Source organism: Ipomoea nil, unplaced genomic scaffold, assembly GCF_001879475.1.
Source record: "Ipomoea nil cultivar Tokyo-kokei standard unplaced genomic scaffold, Asagao_1.1 scaffold1932, whole genome shotgun sequence".
In the NCBI taxonomy this organism is placed as follows: Eukaryota; Viridiplantae; Streptophyta; class Magnoliopsida; order Solanales; family Convolvulaceae; genus Ipomoea; species Ipomoea nil.
Genome location: NW_017618360.1, coordinates 2708095 through 2723967, shown reverse-complemented (window position 1 = coordinate 2723967; position 15873 = coordinate 2708095). Strand labels below are relative to the sequence as shown.

The 15873-nt window shown below is 33.4% G+C and overlaps 2 protein-coding genes across 4 annotated transcripts; one reads left to right on the top strand and one right to left on the bottom strand.

The window, feature by feature from the left end:
• Positions 1-4719: 4719 nt before the first annotated feature.
• Positions 4720-10926, top strand: LOC109194059 (E3 ubiquitin protein ligase RIN2). Of its 3 annotated transcripts, none has more exons than XM_019344919.1 (14): positions 4720-4864; positions 5121-5193; positions 6113-6523; positions 6617-6694; positions 6768-6854; positions 6940-7061; positions 7684-7780; positions 7878-7983; positions 8299-8456; positions 8534-8671; positions 8785-8852; positions 8933-9163; positions 9290-9668; positions 10584-10848. In XM_019344919.1, exons 3-14 carry the CDS (start codon positions 6284-6286, stop codon positions 10638-10640), a joined length of 1761 nt encoding a protein of 586 aa, XP_019200464.1. In that variant the 5' UTR covers positions 4720-4864; positions 5121-5193; positions 6113-6283; the 3' UTR covers positions 10641-10848. The 3 variants fall into 3 exon arrangements, with proteins under 3 accessions (XP_019200464.1, XP_019200463.1, XP_019200465.1); XM_019344918.1 differs by having other exon boundaries at positions 4720-4894; XM_019344920.1 differs by lacking the exon at positions 4720-4864 and having other exon boundaries at positions 4985-5193; positions 10584-10926.
• A 2170-nt stretch (positions 10927-13096) lies between these two features.
• Positions 13097-13582, bottom strand: LOC109194064 (14 kDa proline-rich protein DC2.15-like). Its single transcript, XM_019344924.1, has one exon. It carries the CDS (start codon positions 13541-13543, stop codon positions 13118-13120), a length of 426 nt encoding a protein of 141 aa, XP_019200469.1. The 5' UTR covers positions 13544-13582; the 3' UTR covers positions 13097-13117.
• Positions 13583-15873: the final 2291 nt, after the last annotated feature.

Genomic DNA, 15873 nt, shown 5'->3' with positions numbered 1-15873 from the left:
ACTACCAGATAGATACTAAATTACAGGCATAAGGCCATATCACCCTCAGCAAGCAACAAGCTGAGCAGAGAAAAATACCACATAGCTCAATCTTGCACAATAATGTGTTAGTGTATTGCACTAAGATAACCACATAAGAAACAGCACTGAAATTAGGTATCAGAAATGTGGAAGTGGCACTCGAACATCCAATAACCACCAAGGGAAAGCAAAAAGAATGAGGGAAAAAGATGAGTTGCAAGGGAGATTAAATTCTTGATAATATGTAGTGAACCAATATAGTTGCAGAACTGCAGATTGAATGTGATGCGAGTATTAAAAGGCCTCTAAACATTCTTAGATTTGTTAAGATTAGAACCATAGCATGTCTCCCTAAGTAAGTAACATCAACAACCGCAATAAGGTGGAAATATGAAGTGTGTAAAGCTTGTCTTGTTGCTGAAGGATACATTCAATAAAAGGATATTGGGGTTTCTAAACATATATGTCCTGTTATTCAATAAGCCACTATTCAAATTGTCACTTGGGCCTTTGCATTGCTACTTCTTGAGTGTTGGGAGATTGTTGACTTGATTTTAAAAACGCTTTCATATTTGTTATGCATTGTGAAAAGGAATGCTCACTTGCTCAGACATGTTAATATAGGGACATATGCTTAATTGTGAGGCAGGCTCCAGCCTATTTTCGGTTTTAAGCCTTCCATCAACACTGCTTGTAAGCTCCTAACTAATGAATCTGTGCATATTCATCCATGCTGAAGAGCAGCTTTCAGATGTTCTTACTAAATTCATTAGCAAAATCTGGAGCACCAAATGAATAGCGCTTGCATATTTCTTGCAATTAATTCAGAAGCAATAAAAACTTCTTGATGCCTGGCCTATAATTTTCTTCCAAATATGAAGAGCAATTAAACAACATAATAACTTTATTATGTGTATTCAAAGACGAAATTTTTACTCTAGTTAGTTAAATTATAGCACAAAAGCTTGCACTTTTATCACAATAACGATAGAGGGAAAAAAAAAAAAAAAAAAAAAAAAAAAAAACATGAACTACATACAGTATTTGATTTTCCACCTCAATTTCAAGTATCCACAGAAAGAAAATATCACACAATAATATTAAACAAAAACCTTTGCCATTAAATTCATCGAATTTCCATTAACATTGACAATTAAATCTTCAACTGCATTGGTCCCTACGTGTAAAAGATATAGAAAGGTAATTGGTTTGAAGTGACCTGAAATTAAACTGAAAAGATCATTCGCCGGGCTTTGTGGGCTTCCGATACTTCTCCTCAACGTCCTTAGCCGTGAAAAGAGCGGAGTCGATGACCTTTTTAATATTGGGAACGTTGTAGTTCTGAGCTATGTAGATTCCGCACACTGTCCCAGCTATGAATGAGAAGCTGCTCTTGATTATCCCCATCTCTCTTCGATTTTTCGATCTTTGAGCCTTACTGTGCGATTGATGATAAAATTCAAGCCTTAAGATTCGCCGGTACCGGGATTCGATCTCTGCGACCTGGCGCTCGTCGGGATTTTTAATTGGCAACACAACTTTTGTCACTCTTTGAGAATAAGCAGATATGTATTTATTTTATTTTAAGAAAATGTTCAAATAAGCCTTTAAATTTTAGTTTAAAAGTCAATTAGAGTCTTAAATTTTTTAAAGGTATAATTATACTTATCAACAATTCATTTAAGTGCTATGAAGCCCAAAAACAAATTATGTATTTTTTAAAACCTACTTTTAAGTTACACTGTTAAATATTACAATGTAAAAATTTATAATTTGTGGTGTGCACTTTTTAATACAATTTTACGCATCATATAATACATTTTGTACTATTGCGTTATGCACTTTAAAATTTGTACGTCCGTACCTAAACATGAGTGATGAGTTCTCACATGATCATGCCTTGTTCGTATGATTTATTTACAAGATCTTCAATAAAAGAAAACATTACCAATCAAATTAAAAGAATATCAGTTTATGGTATGTTAAGTGAAGGGAAAGGATATTATCTAATAATAATATAATATCTCTACATCTCTACATCTACATCTATCTACAGATGTAATAAGAGACAATAATGTTAGGTCCTGAAACAAAAAAAAATATCGGTGTAATTGTTTCTTGAAATGAATGGTTCATATTATTTTAATTTTGGTAATTTTTTATGATTTTTCTTATTTACCATCTATTATATTATTTTCGTCCTTTAAATATCCCTGGATTCCGTTATAATAAACTTTAGTAACGAAATATTCCTTTAACTATTTATTATTTTTAACTTACTCGTTAGTTTCTATAAGAAAGGTCTTAAGTTCGGATCACATCCCAATTAGAGTTGGCATAATTGTTAAATATATACTACGAATATGTTAAAATATATGGAGTATTAAAAAAATAAATACAATATAAAATGTAACATAAACTATAGTCAAATAATTAGCCCGACTAAATACAAAACTTTCCAAGTTGAGCATAAAAGATTATAGATCATGAACTTTGAAAATCACTCTTGCATTAAAAAAAAATCTAGGTTAAGTTTTTTTTTTTTTTTTTCTGTTTAATTAATCTTCGTTTGATTATTTAGATCAAAACTCAATATTTCAATTATACTTTTTACATTATTGGAATGATTTGGATCATTATGGTATTAATATTTTTTTCGTATGTCTTTTTATAACGGCACAATTATACATTACATTACAAATAGTATACTATTATTTTTTTATTGGACAAAATTGTTCTTACATCATTGTCAGACCTGCGCGACCTAATTACAAAGTTGTTGATCAGAAATACAATTACACCTGGACTCTAAAACGATATGACAATTTTTCAAAGAATTGACAATGTTACATCCTACAGTCTCAAATTGAATAAGTTTACACATTATTCTTATAATTTTATCAATGTGTGAAAGCTTCTAAAAAAATTCTAAGTTATATCATTATAACAATATATTTTGAATTTTTTTTTTATCATCATCTATTGACAACAATTGTAGCAATTTATTACCATCATCTATTGACAGCAATTGTAGCAATTTTTATTGATAAACTCCCAAAACAATTTGTCTCAACAACGAATGTAAATTAAAAAAATCAATGATCGACTTTAATGTTGTTGATGAAAAGTATGTACGCCCCTTTATTACTCTTATTAAATTATATAAATAAATTGGTAGCTACAACAAAAAATAATACATATGCATTTAATTAATTTAGAATTAGATGTCTATAATGTTATTATTCAAAAAATTATTAATTATAAAAAATTTAAAAATAAATATAATTTCATTAGTTATATAATATTTATTTTCTACAACCTTCAAAAAAAATATTTATTTTCTACAATTCACAGATTCCTTACCTTCAATTCAAATTCATTAATTAATTATATTCACTACATTGTTCATTGTTTTCTTTTTACATTATCTTGTAATTAAATATCAAAGTTATAATATAAAATATGTCATATATTTAATTACTACGTATTTTATAGAAATATAATAAATATTAATATTTTGTTCAATACTTTCACGTGATAATATATGACACACATCTCACAACACATGAAACATGTAGGGAAAAACTATCACTACCAAATATCAATATGCACTTGTAATATAAAGAGTTCATAGTACGACTTAGATCTCGGTAATATACACATCAAGAAAAATCTAAAACTTCCAACACCATAATCTCATTGACTGAAAATAAAAATAAAAAAATTGGCTGAAAATTAATCTAATATTACTAATTGACTGAAAATATAAAATGATAACTAATTGAGTGATATTCTACCATTATATATTTTTACGCAAGTAACCCGTCTTGATGGATTGGAGGTGTTAGCTCTAGACGAAGATGAACAATATTGTGTTGCTACTACCAATGTTGTCTACAAAGAGATTTCAATAATGTGTAAATATAATCGGTGATATTAAGTTTTTTTTTTAAATGAAAAAATTATTATATATCTAGATAAAAAAATATATCTTCCATCCAAATGAATAAGGATAACAATTCATTTCTATAACTGAGTTGTTAGAGAACAAGCACGTTTGTCTAATTTATGAAAATACTAAACAATGATAAATAAAATCTTCAAAGTTATAGCGTACATCTAGATATTAGCTATTAATTTAAATAATTATTTACACAAATTCAAGCAATGATAATATCAAAATATATAAACGATCCAAACCATATTTTTAATTGTACTATATAATATTTGATGTTCTAATTTAAATAATTATATATCGATTCATATATTCTTAATATATTATAACAAATTCATTTCGTGCATCGCACGAACACGAGCGCAAATACTAGTTTCAATAATATAAATATCATAAATCTAAATAAACTAAAAAATTTATTACTCTGTATATAAAATAGTAAATTATTGAACACTTATTTGTACACATAACGCATAAAAAATTCTAGTCATATTAATACACCTCCCACCTCCCACCTCCAGCTGACGTTGTGTTATATGAAGTAGAAACTTCAACCTTTAACTATTTCCATCAATAATTATTCCCACAATCCATTTAATTAATTGCTTGCTATTTGCTAACCCCCTCTTAACCAATTATTAATGTGTTTTTTTTTTTTTAATATAAAAACATATGAAACATGTACGACATCTCACCAACAATAAAAGTTGTTTCAGAAAAACAAATAAATTAAAAAGCAAAAAAGACGATGAGATGTTAAGCAGAAGGAATTGATGGGAAAGGGGAAAAATTAAAATTGAGAAAGTTGTACCAAAATGGCCATTTCAAGATCCAAACAGAGAGAACCCTAAGGGGACAAAAACAACATGCGAGGGTACTAGGAAGAAGGTAGGAGAGCTCAGGGGCTTCAGTCTTCAGGTGGATATGGATAATCTTGGAAATATAATATTAATATTAATATACATAAAAAAGGAAAAAAAAAAAAAAACAAGAATCCCTAATTCCCATTATATTAGATAGATGATGCATATTAGAATTTTTATTTTATTAATCGCAAGAATTTTCCGTATCACTTCCCCCTTCCCTTCCCGCAAAAACTGACCCTTTTCGTTGTCTCTCCCTTTTTTCTCAATCTCTGATGAAGGTCAGAAAGGTCTGTATAGATCGCAGAATGTGACTGCCGACAATTTTCGCATCTTCGTCAGAGATTATCGGAGGTGCTCGATTCCCATCTCTTTTACATATTTAACAATTTGTTTCCGCCACGCTCCTTTTTAATTGTTAAAATCAAAATTCCATTCTATTTGGAATTCAATTGTTGTGCGTATGTATAATGGTTATTAAGTTTTGTATCTTTTCGATTGTGTGTGTGTGTGTGTGTTTTTTTTTTTTTTTTTTTTTTTTTTGAATTTATGGTTCTTGTGTTTCTGCCTCTAGGGTATTCTGTGATTCTCCCAAATTCAATTTCTTTGTTTTTTTTGGGCTGGGGGATGCTTAGAATTTTGAATGAAAGAGGATTCAGTTGCCTAGGGGTTTGGGCATTCTTTCAAACTGTGGATATGTTTCTTAATCATGGGAAAAGATACGAAACCCTTTTGGTTCAATCTCTTGACTGTAGATATGTATTAAAGGAATCACTTAATTCTGGCAATTTACTTTGTCTTCACTTTTGATGATTATGATTGATGGTATAGTTTAATTTTCTTGTGGATCATTTTTTGTGCTATTCTTTGGAAGCCTTGTATTTAGTTTTGAGCATAATTTAGCTTCTGCCAAGAAAAAAAGATTGTCTTTGGCTGTTAGGATTATCTTGGGGTAGGAAGAAAGATGATGTATGGCTGTGCAGTATGGCAACTTCACCACTGCTTGATCATAAATTGCTACGGTGTTGCTGTGTAATTTTAATTTTTGATGTAGATACATTTCTTTAGGTCATAATCACTATGCCCTTTTTATGCTTTGCTTTATCCTCAAATGATGCATTTTGAATAAGATGTTACCAAGAATGCACCTTTAGGCTATACGAATGTTTTATCTTTATTGGCATAATGCAGAATAGCATAGAGTTATTCCACCAAAAAAAAAAAAAACTGTTTCTCAGTGAAAGGTGATCCATTTTCTTGCTTTATGATGCAGGCCTGTCAGCTGCAAGAAGATTTTAAAGAGTAGTTGGAAGCAAAAGACTGACTCCTTTGTAATTTTCTCCATAAGTTTCAATCAGTTTTGTGAGTCAAGCGCCATAGTTGAGTAGGGATCTCGGAATAATCTTGACCTCTTTTTGCCGTAGAAGAACCATATCAGTCTCTCATGGGCGTGAGCTACATGTCAGTTTCAACAGTCTGCACTGTTCTAAGCTTTGTTGGTCTTCAGTGTTGGATAGGATGGTCACTTGATAAAGTGAGTTCTGATGGGCTTATTGTCGAGAGTATTATCAACCCATTGAATGCAAGTCAGGCACTAGAGGCGATTTTGGATTCATACACCACTATTGCATTGGTGGCCAATTTTGTCATTAACACATTTGTTTTACTCATTTTGTGTCTTAAGGTATCTCTCTTGCAGAATATATTCTTTGGGCATAGTTCATTACTTTTCTTGATTAAAATTTTATTTTGGTGGGAATTTGTTATGCAATTTCAGACTATATTCTTTGGAGAGTTGCACTCATCGGAAACCAGGAAATTGGCTGAACGCCTCATCAACTACATTATTTACAAGGTAAAATAGACATCATCATCTAATCATTCAATTGAAAAATGACTTTTTTAATGTTTGTTTATGCTGTTTATAGGGAACTTTTCTTCCTCTGGTAGTTCCACCGACAATATTTCAAGCAGGCCTATGGTCAACATGGCTGGTCGTCCTTTGTTCTTTAAAGGTACTCAATACTATAAATTCCGGTGCTGGGGTTTGTTAATTTTCATTGGCATATGGGTCACTGTGGTGTTATTTGTATTATACAGATGTTTCAAGCATTAGCCCGGGATCGCCTTGATCGCTTGAACGCTTCTCCTACTGCTACTCCCTGGAATTATTTTCGAGTTTATTCTATGCTTTTGCTGGTTTTATCCTTGGACCTATTCTGGTACTTCCATTTTTATTTTTATTTTTTTTGGTTTTGTTTTTTGTTTGTTTTTGTTTTCTATAGCATATTTATAGTCAAGTAAATAATGGCTTTTATTATTTTCTCCTATTTGCTGGTGAGATCACCATTTGGAGATGAATTTATGTTGGGTGTCTTAGCATAGAAATTTTATTTATCAGCAAAGAATGAAAAGGAAATTAAGGGATTGAGGTGGGGGAGGAGGAAGAAAATATAGGGAGATTATCGTAGGGATGGAATAGAACTAAGAGAAAGAAAAATCTCTAGTGCCCCATCTTTATAGCCTATTAATGAGGCCTAGACTTTTTACATTTTAGACTAGTTTGTCCCCTCCTCTTTGGTTTTCCCTTGGATTTCATGTTGATGCTTTACTTCATCAGGGAGACCTCTGTTGTTTGAATCTCTCACAATGTGTTCAAACTTTTATCTCATAATCAAGCTTTTAGTCGGATGATATTTCAACTCTAAATCTGTTGGTGGATATGTTTTTACCATTGTTTTAAAAAAAAAAAAATATTGTTCCATTGATATGATATGGGGGTCTATTCAGTGGAATATTTATTCTCGTCTATTTCTTACAAAAATTTTCTTTATATTCTTCCAGGATAAAGCTGTGCCTGACCATATACAGCACAATAAGCTCACCAATATATTTACTGCTATTCTTCGAGCCGCTTAGCATTGCCTTTGAGACACTTCAGGTACTCAACTGAGTTTTAAATCAAAAAGTTTCGTTTCACTCTCACAAGAATTTTCACTGACTTACAGTAGCTTTTGATTTGCTATTCTTCCTTCTAGGCTATTCTGGTTCATGGTTTTCAGTTGCTAGATATATGGCTCCACCACTCTTCAGGAGATATTGCAAATAGTCGAATGTCTAAGCTTTTTGATGTTTCTGCTGCAGGTATTTTTGTAAAAAGCATTTCATTTTCATAAGCTTTTATGCGCTTTATTTCAATTATTATAGTGGCTTATTTTCTCTGTTGTTTTTGGAGTAAATTGTTCTGTTCCCAAATTTCCATCGGCCAGATGCTTTATCGTCTTAAGATAATTGTTGTCCCTTAGGGTCAGGAAATTACACTTAATGCAGGGTTTATAAAAAGCTTCCTCATTTACTTAATGAAGTCATATTTTTTATTTTAAGGAAGTTCCGACTTTTGTTTTGTTTTTTTTCTCTTTCTTGTTGTCTCTGTTATATTCTCAATTACATTACATGCAGGTTCATTTTTGGAATGGAAATGTGTTCTTATTCGGAATGTCGGTTTTTTCCTGGACATGATGACATTATTGATGGCTCTTGCACATTATGTGCATATTTGGTGGCTTCATGGCATGGCGTTTCACCTTATGGATGCAGTCCTTTTCCTAAATATCCGTGTTAGTGTTCCTTTTTACCATTGGTTCAATTCCCCTTCATGCTGTTACTTGATATAGTCCATTCATGTTAATGCCAGGCCTTGTTGAGTGCGATTGTGAAACGTGTCAAAGGATTTATTAAATTGAGAATAGCATTGGGCACCCTTCACGGTGCACTTCCCGATGCAACATCTGAAGAGCTCCAAGCATACGATGATGAATGTGCTATTTGCAGGGTAGCTACTCTTCTTGCGGGGAGAAGAAAAACGGAACTCTCCTCGCATCTCTGATTTATACATTCTCATACGATTCTTCTGAATAATGGGTATGTGTGGTTGGGTGTTGACAGGAACCAATGGCGAAGGCTAAGAAGCTCTCGTGCAATCATCTCTTCCACCTTGCATGCTTGAGATCTTGGTATGGATATGTGGTCTATCTTGTCTCGTGGATATTGGGATTGTGAGGACAAGTATGCTAATCTTTGATATTTGTTTCAGGTTAGATCAAGGTTTAGCCGAGAATTACTCCTGCCCTACTTGCCGGAAGCCACTTTTTGTGGGCAGACCTGAAAATGAAGTAAACACTCGAGCTGCTGAAGTTTCTGGAGACGAACAGCTTGCTCGTCAAATGAGTATGGTACTTGACCGGTCGAACCTTCCTGGTCATCCCCTTCCAACTGAAGTTTTTCGTAATCAAACACAGAACCCTTTGGAAAACCGGGATTGGAGGTTTGGTTACTTTTCTTTTTATGTGCTTTGTATGCATTGTGGCACTATTATCGTGACCCGAAATCTGCATTGTGCTGGGTTTATCTGCTTGAATCTTGATATGGGTACATTGTCTTTTGTCTATAGAGGGGCTGGAGTTGATTCAAGTTGGTTGGGTTTCGATGGAGCGGGTCCTTCTACAGGTGTCGTCAGATCAGGGAGTTTAGGTCGAGTTCAGATGATGATGAGGCACCTTGCAGCTGTCGGAGAGACCTACGCCCAGACGGCACTGGAAGACGCTGCGTGGAGTCTTTTAGCCATGCATCCCTCCCAGGCCGCTGGTACATCCAGTTCACCCACCCCACCTGCAAATCCAACAAGGAGTCCTGAAAACGCTGCCGGTTTGCGCTTGAGAACTCCACACGCGGCTGCGGCTGCAGCAAACGACAACATAGCACATATAATGGCCATGGCTGAAACTGTTAGGGAAGTTCTCCCCCATATCCCCGACGAAATTATATTCCAGGTATACCTCCTTAAATCTAGCTACAAAACTAAATAGCTCCCCCTGCCCAAAATACCGGGGCAATCCCAGCCAAGTTGGTCAGGTTGTTGACTCGATAACCATAAGGTTACAAGTTCGACTCCCAGTGGGAGTGGCCTATTGGCCTTCTTGGTTTGAATCGGTCAGTTATGGACAACCTAGGCTGGTTTACATCCTTGCAGTCCTTTGTCGGTTAGGGTCACAAGACAGGACACACCTTGGGCGGTAGTGGTTGCGGGTTTTCCTAATAGAGATCATACTTATAGCAGTATGGAAAAACTCAATCGTTATACCCTGCACCACGGTGCACATAGCACTGTGCGCCCCGCGCCTCCCAAAACGATGTCGTTTTGATAAGTTGTGTGGGAGTCGACGCGACAGAGTGTATGTACATTATGTTATACAATTATGTACATTCTGGTATATAATTATGTACACTATTTTATACAATTATGTACACTATTTTATACAATTATGTACATTATTTTATACAATTATGTACATTCGAACACGCGATTTTTTTTTAAAAAAGTACAAAACGACGTCGTTTTGCACCAGGGCGCACAATGCAATGTGCGCCCTGGTGCACGATATAAATTGCCTGGAAAAACTAATCTGGCCAGCACTTTTCCCCTTAATTGGGCCTGCCCGGTGCGAACTGGGATTAGTCTGAATATGGTACGGGTTTAAAGGTGCCTCCTACAGTTAGGGCCTACTCAGGACACCTCGTGGTCTAACAAAAAAAAAATCATACTTATAGCAGTAGAAACATTGAACATTAGTCATCAAACTACACTCGAACTCCGCCCTCTTCGTTTTGTTGCTTTCTCGGGGATAACCTTTAGAAACTCATCGAATACACAGTGATTATAACTGCGATGGAATTGAATTTTGCAGGACTTGCAGAGAACAAACTCCCCAACGGTTACTGTGAATAATCTGCTACAGATGTGAAAATATGCTGTGTTTGTTGGTGAATGCTTGAAGAAGTAAGGCCATGGATGCAGCTGAGCTGAGGGCTTTGAGTTTCACAATCAAGTTAGGTGGTGGCTAATGGAATGGTCATCCAACCCATCTGTTGTAATTTGATGTATCTGATATAATATGCATATATAAATATATAAGCTTCATTTTGTATATAGAGGCAGTTTTAATTTGTTAACCAGCTTCCAGAGAGAATTGGTGAAATAATTCCTTATAGCAACTAATAAAAGGAAAAAAGAAAAATTCTCTGTGCATATATCAATGCTTTGTTGCCTCACTTCAAATACATATATGGTAGAGCAATTATGAATAAGAGTACTCTATATATGATTATATGGCTAATTTCTTTTCTGATTTCTTGACTATATTGAAAATGTGCTACTATTATTATTATTATTATTATTATTATTATTATTATTATTATTATTTTGGAATGAAGAGAAAAATTCGTTGTCACTATTTAAGAGTGTATATTGGGTGGGTAAATTTAGTTAAATTAGTTTAGGTTGCTTATAGTTCACCAGTTCAAATTAAGAAGGTCAATACGTGAGTTGAACTTAGAACTTTGTGATTATAACTTAACCAACTTAGTTAGGATTGACTTCAACTTTTAGTCTTTATACTATTAAAAATGTTTTACTAGCTTTTAATTCTTTTTACTATTATGATACAAATTGTTCATCCTAATTTACATAAAAACTTGTTACCCTCCACTTTTTCATATTGCCTTCAAAATTGGATTGAAGTATATTTAGAGAAGAGTTAAAAAGGGGAGGAGGAGGAGGCATAGTAAAGAAAAAATCGCAAGACCTTAGCAAGAAATTGATTTTTCACCAAAAATCATCGGGTTTACATACCTTTTATCATTAAAAACACTTTAATTATAGGTGGTTGGAAATTAAGGGAAAACATACATTCAATGACATTTAAGTGTTTATTTGTTTAACACTCTAACCCACCAAATATTCTAACAATTTATGTTAGTGGTGTGTATGTTATCAACCACTGCACTTTCGACTGGGGTAGCTAGGAATAATGACTATAATTTTTCTAATACCCTAAATATTCAGAATTACAATTTTAATTTTGACCTAAAATCTTAAAGTTTTGACTACTTTAAAATAATTTAAAAAATATGTTTTTAGTTGTGAATAAACACTTAAGTTCATTTTATTTGTGTCTTTGAGCAATGATGAATTTTATTACCCACAATTATGGTCAAATATACTCAAATAAAAAAGGATAATTCTTCTAAGGCCAACTACAACCATGCAAATACAATTGTGGGGTGGGGTGGGGTTGGGTGGGGGGATCGATTTTTATTCATGCAAATATAATTTTTTGTGTAACTCGCAACGGGGAAATTGTCATTGAAATTGCCAACTGAGCAAGTAAAATTACATTTTTTTTTTGTTTTTATTTTTTTTGTCAACCTTTTTTCCCCTCTTTTTTCTGAATTCTCTCTTCGCTCTCTTTCCTATATGTCACTATAAAAACCCCTAAAAATTGACATTGTTGAGGTTCCTTTGACTTCTCTTAATTTTTCACCTCCTAAATTTCTTTCATGGATTATAATTATTTGGTGTTATGAATTAGCTGTTCCATTAATTTTTAATTAAAAAAAAACGATCGAGTTAATACTCAAAATGATCATCGACTATAGTGGTTTTTCTCAATTTCGTCCTAAACGACTTTGATGACCTAATGTAGTCCCAGACTTTTGTGTTTTTGCTCAATTTAGTCATGCGTTTGTTATTCTGTCAAATTGGTGTTAAATAAAAGGACAATTCAGTAATCTCAATATTGACATCTCTTTACTCTCAGCCCTACGAAGTGCGAAATTCCTATTTTTTTTTTTTTTTTTTACGAATTACTCCCAACTCTGCAAATTAAATTTTATTCCCCAGGTTTGGGAGTAATTCGTAAAAAAAAATGAGGATTTCGCACTTCGCAAGTTTATGAGTAAAGAGATGTCAATATTGAAATTAATGAATTGCCCCTCTATTTAACACCAAATGGATGAAATAACAAATAGATGATTGAATTGCGCAAAAAAAAAAAAAAAAATTTGGGACTATATTGGGTCACCAAAGTCGTTTAGGACGAAATTAAAAAAAAAACCATTATAATCGAGGAACATATTAGGTATTAATTCAAGAAAAAAATGTAAAATAACCAATCAAACAATATAGTCATGAGGAAAAATAATGAAGGAATTTTTTTTAGAAGTGGCATTACTCGATAAAAAATTTATATTCAACGAGAATTGGGAAATACAATTTCATTAACATAATCACATGAAGACATACTTGCAATACATGCATCGCAAGCTCGTTAATTCACATTAAACATAAACACAAAATGCCACCCAGAGAATTTATATATATATATATATATATATATATATATATATATATATATATTATAGCATGCATGAATTATATTGCTTAGCAGGTGAAGCCATTTGGAAGTTGACGTCCACAATCATTGAGGACCAGGCTAAGAGCGACCGGAATATTCAGATTAATTCCGAGCACGTTGGCTCTGATGGCGGTGCAAAGGCAAACCGCCGCCTCTATATCCGCCAATCCGGCGATCAAGCTGCAGCATGGCAATGTCGGAGGGGTACCCACCACAGCCCCCACCAATCCGCCTAGTAAATTTGCACATACACCCAATTTCAAAGCATCTCTCGGGCATCGCCCTGCTCCTCCGCCACCGTTGCCTCCGCCGGCGGTGCCACCGCCGCCAGTGCCAGTGCCGCCGGGGAATCCGGGGATAGCAGGGTATTGAGTTGCAGTGGTGACGGCAAAGAAGAAGATATTGAAGGAAAGAAAAATGGCGGCGGCCGAGGCTTGAGTTTTGGAAGCCATATATAGATATATTATCCCCAATTACAAACAATTTTAATGATTCTCTTCTCTTTTGTTTGGTGATTGAAGAAACTAGTAATGGAGGTATTTATAGTTGGCAAATCGAAACTAGTGGCTACTAATATAGACTTAATTAATTATACTTACATAGATATATACCAATATCTTAGCTGGATGGCCAATCTGATGAAATAAACGTTTGACGCCCGTGAAAGGATCGGCAATTCAAGAATATAATGCAAGATCTCAGTTTTCTACGATGACCCGCAACCCGTGATCCATGCCGGTTGCTCCAAGTCGGCCGGATCAGCGCTTCAAGCCAATGCATTATGCATGTGGTGTGGCAAATTATATCGTGCACTTCGGATATACTTTACAAAGTAAATTTACCTGCCTTTACTGTTCACTAATACAAAATAACCCGCTACTATTGTAAAGGACTTTCTGGAACTGTTGTACAACAGTAGCATATATTAGGGTCACGGAACTTGAACTTTCCGTGACTGTTGTGAAACAGTCGCGAAATGTTGAGCATATTCCGCGACCTAGAAAATAACGGTGGCAGATTCTTCTTTATTTTTTATTTTTTTTTAATTTTTTTTTTTGGGAACAAAGATTAACACTTGACTCATTCTATCGGTTATTGCTATGGATCAAAAATATTATGCGTGTTTCTATTTTCTACTCTCAACTTTTATTTTCATACAAAATTTATCTTAAGGTAGACATTTGTATTGGGATCCACATGAAAAAAAGTAGTTTAATTATCCGTGCTCGCCATATCAGGGATTAAGATTTGAGAGTCCATGTATGTCGTAGTAGAGCTCTATTGTTGTAGCTAGTGCTTGTGTTTTACTGATGTACTATACTAGTTAATTTCTAGTGGATTAACATAACTATAAAGAGTACTATCTTGATTAGTAAAAAGAAAAAAGAAAGCCTTTGATCAGAATAATCAAGAGATAGTGGTCCGCCCTCACTTCAATTACCCTAAACAAGGTCTGGTACATGTTTATTTTTAGTATATTATAAGTTTATTTTTAGTGTATTGTGCGTAAAACAAAATAAATTTATAGAAGACTAAAAATAAACTTGTATTAAGGTACATCTTACTATATATATATATATATATATATATATATATATATATATATATATATGTATATATGAACCATAGTTTACGGTATAAGCATATATTCGCTAGTGAGTTTAGTTTTTAGATAAATGTGTGGCATGGAGTATTGGAGTGGTAGGATGTATTGCATGACAACATAGGACGATTGAAATATAAAGTTGTATGTTCACAAAGCAATAAGTAAGTTTCTATATTTAGACTAATTCGTCTGTCTGATTCAGAAATTCTTTAAAAATGAAGTTGAAATAATATCGTAAATAATATATTTAGTTGATAATTTAGCATATTTATTTACTAAAGTAATACAAGTATTAATTTAAAATTATTTTTAAAAATATAAATAGAAAAAATTACATTTTTCGTCCTCCAATTATATCCGTGGTATAGTCTTATTAGTCCCTGAATTATATGTGTGAATATCTTAAACTCCTAAGTTATGCATGGAGTGACGATTTTAGTCATTGGAGGACCAAATTAAGGGTGTGTTTGGTTGGTTGATTTTGTCCATAGGAATGGGTATGAAAGTGATTGTTGTTGTTTGGTTGATAGATTTTTAGAACACTACTATGGGTTTCGAATATCCCATCAATTGAAAAACTCATACCCAAATACAATAAGGGTTTCATTCCCTTATTCATTCTCAAGCACTAGTATTAGTAACCATTCCCATTCCACCCTACTACCAAACATGTTAAATATTTTCACCAAAATCCATTATCATTACCAAGTATTTGATACCCATTCCGATTCCGATTCCTATGTGCGAACCAAACACACCTTAAATCAACCACTTTATTAAGTGACAAATTAGTAGTAGAAATAGTCACCGAGGGACTAAAATCACCACTTCGTGCATAACTTAGGGGTTAAAGATACTACAATGTAATAGAGCTAGTAGCAATCAAAAAGGGGTTAAAGATGGTAACAGTACACATATATATAACTCAAGGACTAAATTTGTACTACGGGTATAACTGAAGGACTTAAAATGCAATTTTCCGTAATATTAGATATATATGTTGGGTTTTTGACCTAGTAATGTTAGAGATTAGCACTCCATTAATTAAGTGGAATAACTCTTATGTGATAAGGTAAGCCATATATATGAATATTCAGCTAGCTAAATATAAAGATTATATTGAGGTAGAAAGTTTGAATTTTACAAAATCAATCATATCAATTTCTTTTTTCTGTA

Excerpts from the sequence above, each read along its gene's own strand:
- LOC109194059 (XM_019344920.1), top strand. The coding sequence starts at position 6,284 with ATGGGCGTGAGCTACATGTCAGTTTCAACAGTCTGCACTGTTCTAAGC. Across the intron at positions 6,524-6,616 it reads TACTCATTTTGTGTCTTAAG|ACTATATTCTTTGGAGAGTT; the intron begins GTATCTCTCTTG and ends ATGCAATTTCAG. Across the intron at positions 7,781-7,877 it reads TTGCCTTTGAGACACTTCAG|GCTATTCTGGTTCATGGTTT; the intron begins GTACTCAACTGA and ends TCTTCCTTCTAG.
- LOC109194064 (XM_019344924.1), bottom strand. The coding sequence starts at position 13,543 with ATGGCTTCCAAAACTCAAGCCTCGGCCGCCGCCATTTTTCTTTCCTTC.